Source organism: Orcinus orca, chromosome 8, assembly GCF_937001465.1.
Source record: "Orcinus orca chromosome 8, mOrcOrc1.1, whole genome shotgun sequence".
In the NCBI taxonomy this organism is placed as follows: Eukaryota; Metazoa; Chordata; class Mammalia; order Artiodactyla; family Delphinidae; genus Orcinus; species Orcinus orca.
Genome location: NC_064566.1, coordinates 51,372,826 through 51,391,393, shown reverse-complemented (window position 1 = coordinate 51,391,393; position 18,568 = coordinate 51,372,826). Strand labels below are relative to the sequence as shown.

Genomic DNA, 18,568 nt, shown 5'->3' with positions numbered 1-18,568 from the left:
ATTCCTCCTAGTTTGTACCTGCTTTTTGTTGCTCTTGAGAGCCTTCAAATAGTTGTTGTCCACAGTTAGTAAATGCTATCTGCAAGAGTGTTAGTCCTGTATACACTACTCTGCTGTTACCAACACTGGAGTCTGTATTGAAATTATGGGGTAAAAATTAAAATATCTGATAAATGAAATAACTGAGACTATTTAGCATGTACATACTTAGTTTTATTTAATATAGAAGACCAGTTTGTTCCACAATTCCATACAGAATTCCTGAATTCTGTATGTTATTGCTTATCTAAGGTTAATGTAAGTAGGTTTTTGAATTAAATTATTTGGTCAGTGAGTAACACATATCAACAGAAGTGATTATGAAGAAATAATCTCAAATTCCTTTTGAGGTTTTTTTTTTTTTTTTTTTTTTTTGCGGTACGCGGGCCTCTCACTGTTGTGGCCTCTCCCGTTGCGGAGCACAGGCTCCAGACGCGCAGGCTCAGCGGCCATGGCTCACGGGGCCCAGCCGCTCCGCAGCATGTGGGATCTTCCCGGACCGGGGCATGAACCCGTGTCCCCTGCATCGGCAGGCGGACTCTTAACCACTGCGCCACCAGGGAAGCCCCCTTTTGAGTTTTTGTTGTAGGTCAGTCATAATTCAGAAATGGTGCTAGTATTCAAAAATTTACCAGGTAAAATTTACAGTCCAGTCACACTCTTGGAAAACATTGAGAGTCACAGTCTTACGAGCTGTTAAGTAAGCATTGTGTATGTTTGTTCAGCCATGTGTCTGCAAAATGCAGTTACTTTTGATGATTGTGCATTGTACTTATTTTATTTGACAAAATCATGCTGTTCACCAAGAGGTACACAGAAGTCTTTCTGTATATAAGACATGTATATCAGTACTGAAGGTACCATCTAGCTGTACTTTACATGTACAGAGATGTCTTTTTAATTTTCTGCTAATTGGATTCCTCCTCCCCACTCCCTCATGTACTAGATTATAATATATATAATAAAAGCTTAAAATGGGCTTTCTCTATTGCTCTTTTTCCTTTTTAAACAATTCTAGGAGAGATTTCACTAATGCATCATTTAATGTCTAACCGTGGTTCAAGTAATTGGACCTTAATGCCTGAGAACTTTGGCTTAAAATAAAACAAATTTATTCCTACCCAATATGGCTACTTTTTCTTATTATTTAAAGATGTTCTTTGATTAAAACCTTTTGCCCTTTAGTCTGCTTTAAGCATTTAACCCTAAAATCTTGTTTCTGTCTTAAAGAATATTTTGTAGTTTTTAAATAAAAGCTATCAGGGTTAGAACTAGAATATATAATAATAATCTAACATGATCACTTGTAGTATATAGGATATTTAAATAATGATTTTTATCCTTTCAATATTTCATTAAAAGACAGCCTAAGAAAAATTTACCCTTTATTTTTCTAAATTTGTTTTTAAAAAAGCAATAATATTGCTTTCTTTATGAAAGTTGTCTGGTGTTTAAATTGCTGAAGGAAATGGTAATGATAAGGTGATTATTTAAGGCTCCAACTCATTTTTCATCTGAGAATTAGTACATTCTTTTAATGAAGTATTTAGTGTGTGGGTGTCACCCTTATTATATTCTCTAATTTTACAGTACTGGAAAATGGAATAGGAACTGAAATGCTCCTTGATCTTTAACTTCTAAAATCATCCGTGCTTATCAGAAGAAAAAGATTCGTTTGAAAGAGAAGGGAGGACTTTGCGAGAAATTAATGGTAGCTGATGGGCATCAGCACTAACAAGTCAGTGAAAACTTGTGTACCATTCACAGTGGAGTCGTGTGTGTATGTGCACGCGCGTGAATGAAAATTATTTTATACCTGCTGAGAAAACATATTTATTTTAAGCATTGGTAGGGATGGTGTCTTTCCTACACCACTGAATCCCATGTCAACCACAGTTCTTGGCTCATAGCAGGTCTTAATCTTATACTTTATCACATACCTTATTCCACCCGTATCAAGTGCCTACAATATGTAAGACCACTGTAGGTTCTTTGGAGAGCATAAAGTTATGTAAAATATGGTTCTTGACTTCAAAAAAACTTATAGTTGAAGAGAAGAATTACATTCTCATGAAAATTATGCAGTGAAAGGTAGATAGTACATGATAAATGCATAGCAAATGCTACAAGATAGTAAGATCCACAGTAATTTTTGAGATGTAAAATGAATGCTGGCACAAGGAGGTATATTTGTTGCAGAAATGAATAAGATCATATACAATAAGGATGATCAAGGAAGGCTTTGTTTAAAAATGCCACAAAAGGGACTTCCCTGGTGGCGCAGTGGGTAAGACTCCCTGCTCCCAGTGCAGGAGGCCTGGGTTCGATCCCTGGTCAGGGAACTAGATCCCACATGTGTGCCACAACTAAGAGTTCACATGCCTCAACTATAAGGAGCTTGCATGCCACAAATAAGGAGCCTGCAAGCCACAAATAAGGAGCTGACCAGCCACAACTAAGGAGCCTGCCTGCCACTACTAAGAGCCCATGCAACCAAATAAATATTTAAAAATAATAATAATAAAGATTATTTATTTTTAAAAAAAGCTACAACAAAAGAGCTAAACCCTTGAGGTGTATATTTGATTTGTATAGATAAGATGATACTCCAAGGAAGAAGAGAAATTAATACATAATACAAATGACCTACTATGCATTGTATAAATATTATGTCATAAATATTAACTTTAAGACATTTCTTTGTTGTCTTCCTACCAGGCAGTTTACATACAATATGTAATGTTTATCTATACCCCTAATTTATCCTTTTGTGCTTTATATCCCTAACACAGTAGGACTTTAATATCACTAAATGTCAGGAAGCCACATACATGGTGAACATGAACTGGTTGAATGAGAAATTATTATATTGACCACGCTCTTTTTTTATTTTATTTTTTAAAGATTATTTATTTATTTATTTTTGGCTGCATTGGGTCTTAGTTGCAGCATGCGGGATCTTCGTTGAGGCATGCAGGATCTTTTGTTGTGGCGCGCAGGCTTCTGTCTAGTTGTGGCATGCGGATTTTCTCTTTCTAGTTGTGGCACGCAGGCTCCAGGGTGTGTGGGCTCTGTAGTTTAAGGCACGCAGGCTCTGGTTGAGGCACGTGTGCTCAGTATTTGTGGCACGCAGGCTTTAGTTGCCCCGCGGTATATGGGATCTTAGTTTCCTGACCTGGGATCGAGCCCACTTCCTTTGCATTGTAAGACAGATTCTTTCCCACTGGACCACCAGGGAAGTCCCTGACCATGCTCTTATTAAGTCAATTCACTCATCAGATATTTGTTGATCACCTCCTACATGCCTAGTTCTGTTACGTTATAGGCAGTGGATATACAATGGTGAGCAAAATATCCTAAGTCCATACCATTATGAAGTTTACATTCTAGTATGGAAAGTTAGGCCATAAATGAAAATATAATACTTCATGAGGTTATAAGTGCTGTGGAGAAAAGTAAAAGTAAGGTCAGGGAGATAAAGAGTACTGGTGAAAGGGTTAAGATATTGATGTTTTGTAAAAGGTAATCAGGAAAAGACTGTCTGATAAGGTGATATTTGAACAGAGATCTAAAGGAATTGAGGAAGTAAGTTGTTTATGTATCTAGGGAAGAACATTCCAAGCATCAAGTGCAACAACAAGTTCAAAGGTACTTGGCATGTTTAAGGAATAGTAAGGCTGGTTCAGTTAGAGTGGAGTGAGGGAGGGGGGCAAGTGTTAGGAAATAAGCTTACAGAGGGATAGTTCTAGGGGACAGAGGTCTAAGTCCATGTAGGCTGTAGCAAGGATTTAGGCTCTAGGCTTTTATTCTGAGTAAGATAGGAAGCTGTTGGAAGGTTTTAATCAGAGATTTGACATGTTCTGATTTAGGATTTAAAAGAAATCACTGGCAGCTCTGTGAAAAATAGGCTGTAAAAGGGTAAGGGTGGAAGGCAAAAAGATCCATTAAGAGCTGATTGCAAAAAAAAGAGAAAAAAACAGTAATAAAATAATCTTTCATTTAAGAAATGCTAGGCTACCAAAATTAAAATAGAGATCTAGCAAAAAATCAAAGTTAACAAATACTGAGCACTCATCATATGAGAATTGTGGTGTATAAAACACTCCCTGCCCTTACAGTACAAAGACAACTTTCATAATGGAAAATTTTCTGTATGTTGATGGAACTGATTAACTTAGCTTACTCTTTGAAGAATGGAATATCCTCTTGCTTATAAAGTACTTAGTTAATCTTATAATAAAGGTAAGAACTGGTAGCAACAATGATTTTACTTTGAAATCTTCATTTTACCCCTTTAAATTAAATACCTAAAATCATAGCCCAAAATATTCAACTTGAAAGTTTCTATGGAGAGCCAATATTCAGCTTGTCATCATCCCCAGAGCTAATTCCTGTAGCTGTCACTGCAACTTAAATATGCCTATTTCTCCTTAGAAATTACAAGTAAAATACCATACACCTGGAGGTTAGAGTGGAATTGATACCATTTTTCCAGGAAAAGAAAATATTCTGGTAAGCATCCTGAGAAGGATGCCCCAGAATGCCTATAGGAAGTGGATATTCAGTTAATCCAAGTGAGAGGATTTTAAAAAAAACATTACCAAATGTACTGGCCCCATAGTTAGTCCTCTGTCATTTCTAATATAGCAGAAGCCTCTTTTAGCATATCATTGGCATTTAAAATATGGGTTTTCCTTTAATAATTATTTAAAACAACTTAAACCCCTAGAGTTTTTTCCTTCCTGTCTTACATATATTTATGTAAGGATAGAACTTGGCTTTTGTAAAGCATTTTTTGGCCCATTTTGGGATGTCCTAAGTATAGTATAAGTTAGTAAAATTGATTCTTTTATTGGGTTGGCCAAAAGTGCCTTTGGTTGTTAAATAAAAATAAAAGACATTTTTCATTTTCACCAAGAACTTTATTGAACAAAGTATTCACCGTTTTGTTCCACTACCTTCTGCCATTTTTCAGGCAACTTCATAATTCTGTTTTCCTAAAACTTTTTATCTTTTTGAGCAAAGAACTGTTCCCGGTGCCTTTTACAGTCTTCCAAGGATTTTTTTTCCATTAAGAGAATTTTGGAAAGACCAAAATAAATGGAAATCTGAAGGTGCAATGTCTGGTAAATACGGCAGATGAATCAGAACTTCCCAGCCAAGCTGTAAGAGTTTTTGCCTGGTCATTAAAGAAACATGTGGTCTTGCATTATCCTGATGGAAGATTGTGCATTTTCTGTTGACTAATTCTGGACACTTTTCGTCGAGTGCTGCTTTCAGTTGGTCTAATTGGGAGCAGTACTCGTTGGAATTAATCGTTTGGTTTTCCAGAAGGAGCTCATAATAGAGGACCCCCAATCCCACCATGTACACAACATCACCTTCTTTGGATGAAGACCAGCCTTTGGTGTGGTTGGTGGTGGTTTATTTCACTTGCCCCACGATCTCTTCCCTTCCACATTATTGTACAGTATCCACTTTTCATCGCCCGTCACAATTTGTTTTAAAAATGGAATGTTTTCATTACATTTCAATAGAGAATTGCATGGAGAAATATGGTCAAGAAGGTTTTTTTTGCTTAACTTATGTGTAACCCAAACACATAAGCGATGAACATAACCAAGCTGGTGCAGATGATTTTCAGTGCTTTAATTGGATATTTTCAGTGTGTCATCTCTCTCCTGCATGGTGTAACATTGTTCTCAATTAATGTCTCGATTTGATCGCTATCAACTTAAACTGGTCTACCCGACCATGGAGCATCGTCCAGGGAGAAATCTCCATCACGAAACTTCGCAAACCACTTTTGACATGTTTGATCAGTCACAGCACCTTCTCCATACACTGCACAAATCTTTTTTTGCGTTTCAGTTGCATTTTTACCTTTCTTGAAATAATAAAGCATAATATGCCAAAAATATTGCTCTTTTCCTTCCATCTTCAATATTAAAATGGCTACACAAAAATTCACCAATTTTGATGTCTTTTTTTAAATGCACGCTGATATGACAGCTGTCATATAAAATCTAACAAAATTATTTCGAATGAAGTTAAAGACAACTGAGTGCTACCAGAGCCATCTTACGGAAGAAAACGAACGAACCTTTGGCCAACCCAATAATTTAATTGAAATATTTTGAGGGAGCACCAAATTTTTCAAATACATTGATTAAATTTTTATGTCTGTGATTTTTGTATATCATAATAGTGTTTCACAAAGCAAATTCCTCTTCCCAAGATTGTTAGCTGTTTCTTCACACAGCCCTTTCCACGGTGCTTTCCATATAGAAAGAATTTCCATTTATACTAGGCAACATAAGGTAGTAGGAAAAATATGAACTTTAGAATCTCGGCTCTGCTATTCATTTGGTGGATGGCAAATACTCTCTTTAGCCTTAGATTTCTATAAAATGGAGATATTAATACCTTCCTCACAAGTTACTGCAAGGATTATGATGAGAAAATATGTAAAGTTAAGCATTCAGTATTACCTTTTTTCTTGCCTACATGATTTGATTGATTACTTCACACTCCTTACAGATTATTGTTACAGCACCCTCACAGCACATTAGAATCATCTGGAGATTTTGGGGGTTTTTGTTGTTTTTGGCCACACCGCGGGTCTTGAGGGATCTTAGTTCCCCGACCAGGGATTAAACCTGTGCCCCCTGCAGTGGAAGCGTGGAATCAACCACTGGACCACCAGGGAAGTCCCTCATCTGGAGAATTTTAAATGAAATGTACTAAGGACCTAGCCCCACCCAAACTAGTTGAATCTGTCTTTGGGGGTGGGACCCAAGCATCTGGTGTTTTGCTTGTTTTTAAGTTTCCTGGGTAATTCCAATGCACTATAGGTGTTGAGAACTACTGGTCTTGAAGGAAGGACTTCACACATAACCTTTCAAGAAAGCTTTCCTGAAGTATTTAGTTCTAATTCTCAAAGGTAAAAATAAAAGAGTGGGGGGACCTATGGGGTCATGTTAACCCATTTACTCTTCCGTGTCGAATATATTTAATTTTGTAGATAATGGAGGCTTGTTGCTTTCTTTGAGTGTATAGTTCTCTGGGGAATTCCCTGGCGGTCCAGTGGTTAGGACTCTGCACTTCCACTGCAGGAGGCACAGGTTAGATTCCGTCAGGGAACTAAGATCCCACAAGCCGCGCAGTGTGGCAAAAAAAAAAAGTGTGTATTTCTCAGATCTACCAGTTAATGTTCTGGTCCCTCTTTTTTTTTTTTAATTAATTTATGTATTTATTTTATTTTTTGGCTGCATTGGGTCTTCATTGCTGCACGCAGGCTTTCTCTAGTTGTGGTGAGCAGGGCTACTCTTCTTGTGGTGCGCGGGCTTCTCACTGTAGTGGCTTCTCTTGTTGCAGAGCACGGGCTCTAGGTGCGCGGGCTTCAGTAGTTGTGGCACGCGCGCTCAGTAGTTTTTTCTGGTGCACGGGCTTAGTTGCTCTTCGGCATGTGGGATCTTCCCCACCAGGTATCGAACCCGCGTGAACTGGCAGGCGGATTCTTAACCACTGCACCAACAGGGAAGTCCCTGTTCTGGTCCCTCTTAATTGTTGTTTCCTCCCATTATATTTGCTTGTGTTAATTGAATCTTTGTTTTTAAAAAATCCTTTTTCATATTTGATTGGAGAGATTCAGTGGCATTTGTTTTTCCATCTAGTTGAAGTTTATCAGCGTTTTCCTTCACTGTCACTCTGCATGTAAATTTAAAATTCCTTTTATAATTCCTTTTTCTACAAGAAACTGAGTACATTGATTTCTTTTGTTTCCTGTTTTCTGGGGTCGGGAGGAGTCAATGGGCATAAGTGTTGCTAATTTTTCTTTTACTTGATTTAAAAAAACAGGCTTGGCCTTCCCTGGTGGCACAGTGGTTGAGAGTCCGCCTGCCGATGCAGGGGACACGGGTTCGTGCCCCGGTCCGGGAGGATCTCACGTGCCGCGGAGCGGCTGGGCTCGTGAGCCATGGCCGCTGGGCCTGCGCGTCCGGAGCCTGTACTCCGCAGCGGGAGAGGCCACAGCAGCGAGAGGCCCGCGTACCGCCAAAAAAAAAAAAAAAAAAAAAAAGGCTTTCTCAAATCTGTGATCATCTGCTAAATAGTATTATGGATAGTCATGCCTAAAGAATTATCTGAGGGACTTCCCTAGCAGTCCAGTGGTTAAGACTCCATGCTTCCAGTGTAGGGGGCGAGGTTTGATCCCTTGTTGGAGAACTAAGGTCCCATATACTGTGCAGCGCGGCCAAAAAATATTAAGAATTATCTGAGAATTCAGATGGAAGTGAACTCAAAGAAGCCAGTGGATAAAGGTACTAATCAACTATTTGTACTGCACTGTGTGCTTTCTGATGTGTTTTCACGTGCATTAGCCATTGTTACAACTAACATTTTCAAGAATATCTACTGCATGTCAGGTACTAGGATAACAAAGATGAAATATGAGCCTTGTCCTCCAGTGGTTAAAGTCTAGAGGGAAAGACTGGGAGGTAAATAGGCCATTATAATCAGTGTAATAAAAGCTCTGAAAGAAGAAATGCAGGGGACTTCCCTGGTGGCGCAGTGGTTAAGAATCTGCCTGCCAGTGCAGGGGACATTGGTTCGAGCCCTGATCCAGGAAGATCCCACATGCCACAGAGCAGCAAAGCCCGTGTGCCACAACTACTGAGCCTGCGCTCTAGAGCCTGTGAGCCACAACTACTGAGTCCACGTGCCACAACTACTGAAGCCCCCGCACCTGAAGCCCGTGCTCCGCTACAAGAGAAGCCACCGCGATGAGAAGCCCATGCACCGCAACGAAGAGTAGCCCCTGCTCACTGCAACTAGAGAAAGCCCGCGCACAGCAACGAAGACCCAATGCAGCCATAAATAAATAAATAAGCAAACAAATAAATATATTTAAAAAAAAGAAATGCAGGATGCTCTTGGAATATATAGAAGTGTTTAATTATATTGGAAGATGATGGGATTGAAGAAATCTGGGAATGGGGTAGGGAGGTTTTTCTCAGAGTTATCAGGGAATGGATCCTGAAGGATCTATCAGCTAGACAGATTGAGCTGGGAGCAGGGGAGGATATTCCTGTGTTATATTATGAGAATAGATAGATGGGTGTAACTCTAACAATACCCTCCCTGAAAGACCTCATTAGTTATGTACTTTTCACTAACTAGAACTTACTTTAATTTTTTAAAAAACCTCAAAACTTGTAAACCTCATTCTATTTTCACAGAAGGTAAACAGACCTTCCCTATGCCTCCCCCATGAAAAAAAAATTTCAATTTCTAAGCTAGCCCATAATAAAATATTCTTAGAAGCCAGAAAGATTATGTATCTTGAACAAGTAGGCAGTTTAATAAATATTTCATGTCCGAGCAAGCGATGAGATCTTGGGGAGGATTTCTGGATTTTCCTAAGTAAGAACATTTCAGTTCTGCTTTAATATTTTCAGATGATCTCTCCCAACCCCCCCACATTTTTCCTGTCAGTTTTACATAGTTTCTTAAAGCAGGATTTTATGCCTATTGGTGCTTTGCTGTAGTCCTACAATTCTTGCAGAATTTCAAAATATTCTGTTCCCTTAGCCCACAGGACCATGGGTTATTGTGACTGATACTCAATTCTGATAGGAAGAGAGCTACTGTATATGAAAGAGTTTCTATGTAGAAGATCAGCCCTAAGCATTTTACATAATGATTTCCCTTAATTTTCACAGTAATCTAGTCAGTTAAGTGTACTATTATCTTAAGCCCATTTTACAGATGAGAAAATTGAAAAACAGAAAGATGACCTGTCACATAAGTGGCCTACCCAGAATGTAAACACTTCACCTTTTAGGTTTTAGCCACCTCACCTTAATATCTTTTGCTTTCAATATGTGATTTGTATGTCTTTGTAGTCATAGTAATACACTGGAATTATTGAAAGAAGTCTTTATGCACACTGCTTTTTTTAGTGCCTTCCTTTGCCAGATGAAGTCCATATTCTTTGCAGGTCTTTCTTAGTCTGGCTTTCAATATATGTGTGTGTGTGTGTGTATATATATATATATATATATATATATATATATATATATATATATATAGCTTCATTCTAATCCTTTTAAATATTGTGTGCTCCAGTCGGTCTGGACTACCTAACCATTCCTGAAAATCATTGCGGCCAAAACTGAATATCACCATTATAGAACGAATTTCTGGGATACAAGATTTGGTTTAGTGCCGCATTGTCAGCTGCTAGATTATTCCAGTAGTCACTATACTTATTGCTGGTTTGCAGTACTAAATAGATGGTTGTTTTCAGTTGATGTTGGAGGGGGAACACATTTTTTTTCAGGCTTTCTTATTGTCTATAAAATGTGTTTTTCCTTCATACTCTATATTCTTTATCTCTGGATGAAAAGTGATTTTTAATGGGTGTTAAACTTTTCCTGATGCATAAAATTTTGAGCTGACAAAGTTGACATTCTGTTTTTAATTCATTATCTAATACTATTATATAAAAACTTCAAAAAGATTAGAATTATTGTCCAACTTTGCATGCATTAATTAATTATAAACACTTGCTAGTTTTGAAAGGGCATAATATTCTTCCTAAAGTTATCTAATGCACTATATTAACCTATTTCTGTGTTCATTTTGCCTTTGTAAATTTTAAGTTATTTTTGTTCATAAAATTAACAGCTTTTACAGACATTAATTATTGCAGCATTTATTCTTTTTCTTTTTTTTGCGGTACGCGGGCCTTTCTCTGTTGTGGCCTCTCCCGGTGCGGAGCACAGGCTCCGGACGCGCAGGCTTAGCGGCCATGGCTCACGGGCCCAGCCGCTCCGCGGCATGTGGGATCTTCCCGGACCGGGGCACGAACCCGTGTCCCCTGCATCGGCAGGCGGACTCTCAACCACTGCGCCACCAGGGAAGCCCTAGAGTGCTGATCTGTATTTGAAACTGAGTATTCATATATTAATCCAAATGGACCCACCTTTATACAATTAATCTTACATTGATTTGATTGATGGTAATTTACACAACCACATGATCTTTGATCGTGCACAGTTTCTGATGTTCAAGTAAGCATTCTGCAATTTTAAGTCTAAAGCTGATTTTGGTTGAATATTGAGGCTAATGCCTAACTTTGGCACATCTCTAAATGCTACTAAACGTTACAGAACCAAGACAATTATACTTTTATTCAGGTCTTCCTTAATCCTACCACATCATACTTATTGCCTACAGATAAAGATTTGCTCCTTTTCTATACTTCTTTCCCTAGACAGATTACTTATAGTTCCATTCTTTCATCTTTGGCCTTCTTTCTGTTTCTTCTCATTTTAATTCAGCAACATTTATGGAGTGCTTAAACTCTGAGTGCTTTGTATGGTATGCTTTTCAACCATGTGAAATCTTTAAAACTGCCTTTAAATCCCAACTCAAATGTCATTGCCTGAGGATTTTTCTCGGCCTCTTGAGTAGGGCCTTCTTACATCTGTATTGCCATATCATTTTCTACTTCCTTAGTTCATAGCACTCATTGCATTGTAACACAAGGAATGGTTTGAGTCTATCTCCTTTGCCAAACTGTGAGCTCCTTGAATCTAAAAAGCACATCTTGTTCATTTTTGTGTCCCTAGAGAACTTTAGACAGTGCCTCAAGTAAGCAGGTACTTAGTATAAGGTAGTTAACATCATATATGCATTTTAATTTATAGGAATTTTACACTGCATGCCTAACAAAAAGAAATGATTGAAATAATCTGCAGTTTTACCTGCCATTCTTCCCAGTAAGTGGATAGCTAGGATTGGACATGAAGTAGAGAGTATGAATCTGTTGTTCCTTCAGTCAGTTTCTGTTCCCACATGCCTCTCAAAGTGAACATCTCACCAGGATTGAGTGTGGTATGGTGGTTTCTAACATAGTGATTTCCTAAGGATTTATCAAGGGCAATTTTGACTAGATTGACTTTCTCCATATGTACGCTAACTTTAGAACCTACCTCATTATAAAAGATAGGAATGCCACTATACAGTTTAACTAAATGAACATTCTGTCCTTACTCTGAGTTCCTGTAGTAGTTTGTTTTTATGACTCAAATGATATTTTTGCTCCTTAGTTCTTAGCTATTTGTTCATGTCTAATCTCACCCGTTGGAAAGCAAGGATCCTCTTTGTATTTGACATGCTGGTTTTCACATGATATTCATTTTTAGAATAAATAGACATTTTAATGTGCTTTCATTGTGCTAAGGTCTAAGGAATAACCCAGAAGCCATATCCTTTAACTCAACCATCCAGTGGTCATCCCTTTACTTGATACCTTTTGCTAAATTTTCCCTCCCAATTATCACGTCTCTTTTTCCACAGCTCTTCCGACGTGTTGCAGCAGCTCTACCTGGAATGGAAAGCACACAGGACAGAAGCAGAGAAGACAGTATCCTTTTTGTTTCATCAGGAAAATTTATTGTTACTACAAGTCTTTAGAGCCCCACTTGGTTGGCTTAGGAATATTATGCCATTGCCTTTTACAGCCAAGAATTGATGGTTTAGGAGCAAAAAGTTTTTCTATAACGAATGAGATCTGGTTATCCAGTTGCATTCTTTGCAGGCTGCTGCTCACTACGATTAATCAGTGAGAAGGTTTGTGTTTGTTTGCTTGCTTGATTTTTAATGAGCAGGAAACTCTTAACGTCCCACCCTCCTGCTTCTTAATTTTGACATCCCTTGGCTCTGGGCTTTTTCCCTACAATATATATCATATTTCCTTCCCCTGCTTTTTCTATCATTTGAACTGTCTACTTGGCATAGGCAGGAGATAACTAAGTTTGGAGCTTTATCGTGGTCTCTTCTTTCAGAAATGGTACAGAATGAAGCACGTGTAATATTAGTTATTTAAAAGAATTTTGAATTTTGATATTTTCCTTGTTTGTCTCATATTTACCTTCTAGTATTTTTCCATATGCAGACAGTTTTATTAAGCCATAGAATTCATAGCACTTTGTATTCAGCTCTTCCCACTTCTGAATGTTTTATGTTTTCTAAGCCTTTATTTTAGCAGCATAATGTGTTCTATAGAGTTGAAGCCCCATTATTTATTAAATTCTCTCCCTGTTGTGGAACTCTCTTATAGGCTATTATCAGATTTTTATTATAGATAATTTTTTAAGGAACATCATCTTTATATGATTTTTTACTCCTGTAGAATAATTTCCTTAGGATAGATTTCCATGAGTAGGAATTAACCTTATTCTGAACCTTGCTGCATATAGGAGATATAAGCAAGTTTATTCCATATGAGCACCTTATATGGTGAGCGGGCTATATAGAAAATAGTGGCTGAGTAGTCTCTGAAGCCAAATAGGAATGGAAGGGGATCTTAGCAGAATTGTCGATGTTCAGCAGAATTGGAATTGTACTTTCCCATTTATAGTTCCTTAGCTTTTGTTTCAGTGATTGACATAAAACTGGAAAAGCCTCAGGAGCAACCAGTCAGCGAAGGAGGCTGTTCCTGCTAATCCCCCATGGCATCTTCAACTTTCCTCCAGAAGCTCACTGCTTTGGCCCCCTTACTCTTTCATTGACTGCAGTGTGAATATTGGCTTGAACCTTTTCCCTTCAGTAATAACGTATTGCAATTCAGCATTGCTGCCTGTCTCTTGGAGATGATCTATTAGCTTCACAAGCACAAAAAAGTCAGTGTCTTCATTATTTATATTTTACAAAAAGCCAAACAATTGCAGCATATTCCAGTGGTAACTTTAAAAATTAGATACATTTTCTTAACATTTTTGTTTCCTTTTTAATGTTATGAGAATGTACTTCAAAATGATGGAAATCTCAACAGTATGTGGCTTGGTTAAGGAGCAGTTGTTCACAGCAGCACTTGCCTACCTACTTGATCTCTCCCTACTTTACTTGCTTGTTCTTTACCCCATTTCCTATTCCAGTCCTTCCTCCATCAAAACAAACAAGAGGGGGCAAAGCAGTAGTCACACCAAGCCCATTGGAATTATCCTTCAGTTTTAGCAATACCACTTGCTCTCAAGATATCCAAAATTATTCTTAAGCACTGATATAAATTAGTTAGACCTTAATTGAGGTCAAAACTCAACTATCATGGTAGGCAGTGCTGGAATAAGGAAAGGGTTCTGGTGTGTCTTCAGAATGAGTCCTAATGAACATACTGAGTACTTACAAGTAAATGAACATAAAATATATTTCTGACCAAAACAAATGATTCTTTCACATGTTAGACTCTGGGAGAGAAAAGTAAAAGTGCTTCAGAACAGGTTTTAAATATTTAATTCTTCTAAGATCTATTTCTTCCAGGATTTTAAATTTGTCAAAATCGAGTTCTTCTGTTTGTTTAAAAAACAAAACTAAACTTTTTTAGGCAATAGATTTCTCTTGGGTTTTCTTTTTCTGTCTTCCTTTTCTTTCTTTCCTTCTTTCTTCCTTCCTTTCTTTCTTCCTTTTTTTTTGAAATGCTGTGCAGGCAAGGCACTGTAGTAATCAAATTCCTTTAAGAAGAACCAGTGGAAGAATTTAAATTTGGCACTTTGATCGAAACTACTGTAACTAGTAGAAACAATGATATCTAAACCTTACCAACTAAAGAATCCTCAAGAGAATAGCAAATACTTTGCCCAGGACAATTGAGGTCAAATTGAAAGTGGAAACAGTTTTCTTATAAGCCCTAGAGGCAGATCTGAAAAAGCATACATAGAAGAGGGAAAGGAGAGAATGAAAATAAAACTTAATATGCAGATTTATGCCTTATTTTTCAGCATTTTTTTATGTTCTCTCAATCCAGTTTTGCTTTTTATTAGATCTGTATAGTTTGCTTAATTCACTAGTGATTTAATTTTATATTTAAGCTACAATTAATCTTTTTTCTTTGGTGATATTTCTTTGCCTTTTTTAAAACTACTTTCAATTTTTAGATATTTTATTTAGAGCTTCATAACAATGGCAATATGTATTTCCCTTAAAACACTGCAAACAAATATACTAGGAGTGCACCATTTTAATCTTTACTAGTTATTGTGAGATTGCTGTGTAAGTTAATAAATACATTTGTAAATACATTGTTTGCAGGAAGAAAATTTCTGAGTTACAGCTCAGGAAAAGCCTGCTGAATTTATGTTGTAAGCATTACTTAACACAGTATAAGGATGAAAAGGCAACAAAAATATCTTCATACTTCCTCATCCCCTCATTGCAACAAAACCCTTAACTGGGAGAACCTTATTCCTTCCCCTCTTCCTCCTCCACTTCCCACTTATTGTCCAACCTTATAATATTCAGAGAGCACTTGGATTATGGGTCTGAATAGAGAAATGCTTTCAGATAATCATTAGCCCACATACCCCAGTAACTTGTACTCAAAGACGGGATGGAGTTGTAAAGTGCTTTTATAATACAATATTATTGTTAAAGGCAAGGGTTGACTCTTTTGTTTTATTTTGACATGGCATGTCCTGAAATAAATATCAATTCAATATGGCGATGGGTCATATTCTTTATTTGGAAGAAGTTGTGATTTCTGACATGGGGGTGATTGTGTTCCTACACTGTAGCATTTGATTCTTTTTAATGTATATTTAAGGCAGTAACCAGTTAATGCTGCTTTTAATATTGGTCTTTTTATTTAGCTGGGGTTCTTCAACCAAAGCAGTGAAGTGTGTTCATAGTGCATTCTTTTTTTAATAAACACAGTTTTGCTGCCCAAAAAATGTATAAATAAACACAAAAGAAAACATTTATTGACTTGGTTTCCCATTCCTGCCAAAGTGATGAATTACCATATGCTACTTCCTCCCTAGGACTATAAAGGGAATGTGGAATCCAGAAAAATAGCAAAACAACAACAAAACTGAGAAACCCCTGGGGAGTCACAAGACTCTTTTCAACTGTTGAGGGTGAGGGAAAGTGGCTGCAACTTGAAAGATAGGGCTGGGCTTCCCTGGTGGCGCAGTGGTTGAGAGTCCGCCTGCTGATGCAGGGGACACGGGTTCGTGCCCCGGTCCGGGAAGATCCCACATGCTGCGGAGTGTCTGGGCCCGTGAGCCATGTCCGCTGAGCCTGCACGTACGGAGCCTGTGCTCCGCAATGGGAGAGGTCACAACAGTGAGAGGCCCGCGTACCGCAAAAAAAAAAAAAAGAAAAAAAGAAAGATAGGGCCACTGGTGGAGGCAATAATAGGATGTGTTAAGAAAAGCAGTTTAAGTTCTGCTTATGCATCCTCACTCCTAACTCCACCTTTGCCTTTGGACAGGGGTGGCAAACTGCCCTCGCACCAAATCCAGCCTGCTACCTGTTCTTAAGTTATGTTAGACCTCAGCCATACTTTCTCACTGCAAAGATGGAGTTGAGTAGTGGAAACAGGCCTTAGGGTAAACCACAGCTCTCCCCTGTACTATAGAAATGGAGGCCACAGCCCAGACTACAGGCTCAGGTATCCACAGCGGTAATGTCAGGGCAGTATAAAATCCCTGAGAGGGAATTTCCTGGTGGCTTAGTGATTAGGATTCCATGCTTTCACTGCCGTTGCCCCAAATTCAATCCCTGGTTGGGGAACTGAGATCCTGCAAGCCGCGCAGCGCAGAAAAAATATAAAAAATCCCTGAGAAGTGAGGAGCTGATGAAACTAGGTGGGGAATAACCTGCCTGCCTTAGGCCTTTCACTCACTCTTTACCCTTTCAAAGCATCAGTTAGTGGACTGTGATCTAGGGAGACTGCCTCCTGCAAGAGCTGCTTCTTCCTAAACTGGGTTTAAAGGTAAGGCCTTGAAATAAAGTTTGGTGAGATGATACTGAATGGGAACAATACATGTGGTCTTGTGGTACCTAGAACTTTGTCCCAAGGTTTGTCCTTTCCCCATCTTAAAACTTGACATTCTGGTCTTTGATCCTTGCCCAGTATACCATCCCAGAGTTATAACCCATACCCCAGGAGAATTTGGACTCATAAGTCAGAGCAGTTGGATACCTGAAAACTTCCTCAAAAGAAAAAGTGAATACCATTTGAAGCAGAACTACTTGAAAAGACAACCAATAATTTAAAGATGGCATGATAAATATTGAAGAGGTAAAATACTACCAGTATGGAACAAGAATCATAAAATGAATATATTAAGTGAAAAATATAATAGTTGAAATAAAAAACACAGGTAAGTAGTAGACTGGATTCTATTCATTGAATTAGTGAGAACATTCAATTGAACTCTTTCATTAGAAAGCAAAGAAACAGAAAAATAAAGATTAGGAGAATAGTATATATAGCAACATTCAGAAATTCCAGGGAGATGAAAATCAGGAAAATTAAAGTACTGAAAACAAAGAATTTTGAAGATAGTATTTGTGACAGGCATCTGTGTATCTTCTGAATGCAGTTTCTGAAATGGTATCTGCCTCCTGGTACTCATACATTTGCATTATCCTTTCCCCTTGAATATAGGCTGCACCTGGTGACTCTCATCTAAGAAATAGGACACAGCAAAAATTACATCACTTTGAAGGTTAGATTATGAAAGACTGTGGCTTTTGTCTTGTTCACACAATCTGACTCATTTGCTTTTATGCAGCAATCTGCCACGTTTGAGCTGCCTGTAGAGAGGCCCAGCAGCAAGGAGCTGAGGGCAGCCTACAGCCAATGAGGAACTGAGTTTCTTCTTAATAAGACAGCCTGGAAAGAACTGAACAAAAAACAAGCCACAGACAAAATATTTGTAGATTGCATGCTTGATAAAGGACAGGTATTCAGAATATATGAAGAACTCTCATAACTTGATAGAAAAGACATAGAAATTGCTTGATATCATTAGTCATTATAGAAATGCAAATTAAAACCACAATGAAATACTACTACATACATATCAGAAAGGCTAAAATTTGAAAGATTGGCCGTACGAAGTGTAGGTAAAGATGAGGAGCAACTAGGAATTCTCATACACAGCTACATGAGATTTTGGAAAAACAGTTTGGAAGTTTCTTTAAAAGTTAAATATACATTTATATATAGTAGCCATTCCACACCTAAGTATTTACCCACAAGAAATGAAAGCATGTGTCTATACAAAGACTTGCACACAAATGTTCATAGCAGTTTTACTTGTATTAGCCAAGAACTTGAAATAACCCAAATGTCCATCAGAAGGTGACTATGTAAACAAATCATGGTGCATGCTTACTGTGGAATAGTATGCCATAAATCAGAATGAACTGTTGATACCAACAACATACCTGAATATCAGAAAATTATCCTTTGTGAAAAAAGTTGGACAAAAAAAGTAAAGTATATATTTTATGTTTTCATTTATATAAAATTCTAAGAAATGCAAACTAAACAATAACCCTCCTTTTCTCCCTTTCTCCAGTCCCTGGTAACCTCTATTCTGCTATCCGTCTCTATGAATTTGCCTATTCTAGGTACCACATATAACTGGAGTCATACAATATTTGTCCTTTTGTGTCTGACTTCCTTCACTCAGCATGATGTTTTCAGTGTTCATCCATGTTGTAACAGGTA

General features: G+C 37.8%; 1 protein-coding gene across 8 annotated transcripts in view; it reads left to right on the top strand.

The window, feature by feature from the left end:
* RAB6A (RAB6A, member RAS oncogene family) overlaps positions 1-18,568 on the top strand; it is an 88,274-nt gene that overhangs the window by 52,116 nt on the left and 17,590 nt on the right. For 5 of the 8 annotated variants that reach the window (XM_049714281.1, XM_004279774.4, XM_004279773.4 and 2 more), the window contains 2 exons: positions 12,406-12,472; positions 13,489-15,544. The exons of 1 other annotated variant lie outside the window; for it this stretch is intronic. In XM_049714281.1, coding sequence (XP_049570238.1) covers positions 12,406-12,472; positions 13,489-13,553 — 132 coding nt within the window. In that variant the 3' untranslated portion in view covers positions 13,554-15,544. Of the gene's footprint in view, positions 1-5,064; positions 5,309-5,370; positions 7,485-12,405; positions 12,473-13,488; positions 15,545-18,568 lie in introns of those variants that run through there. 2 more of the 8 variants (XM_049714280.1, XM_049714279.1) reach the window with 2 other exon arrangements.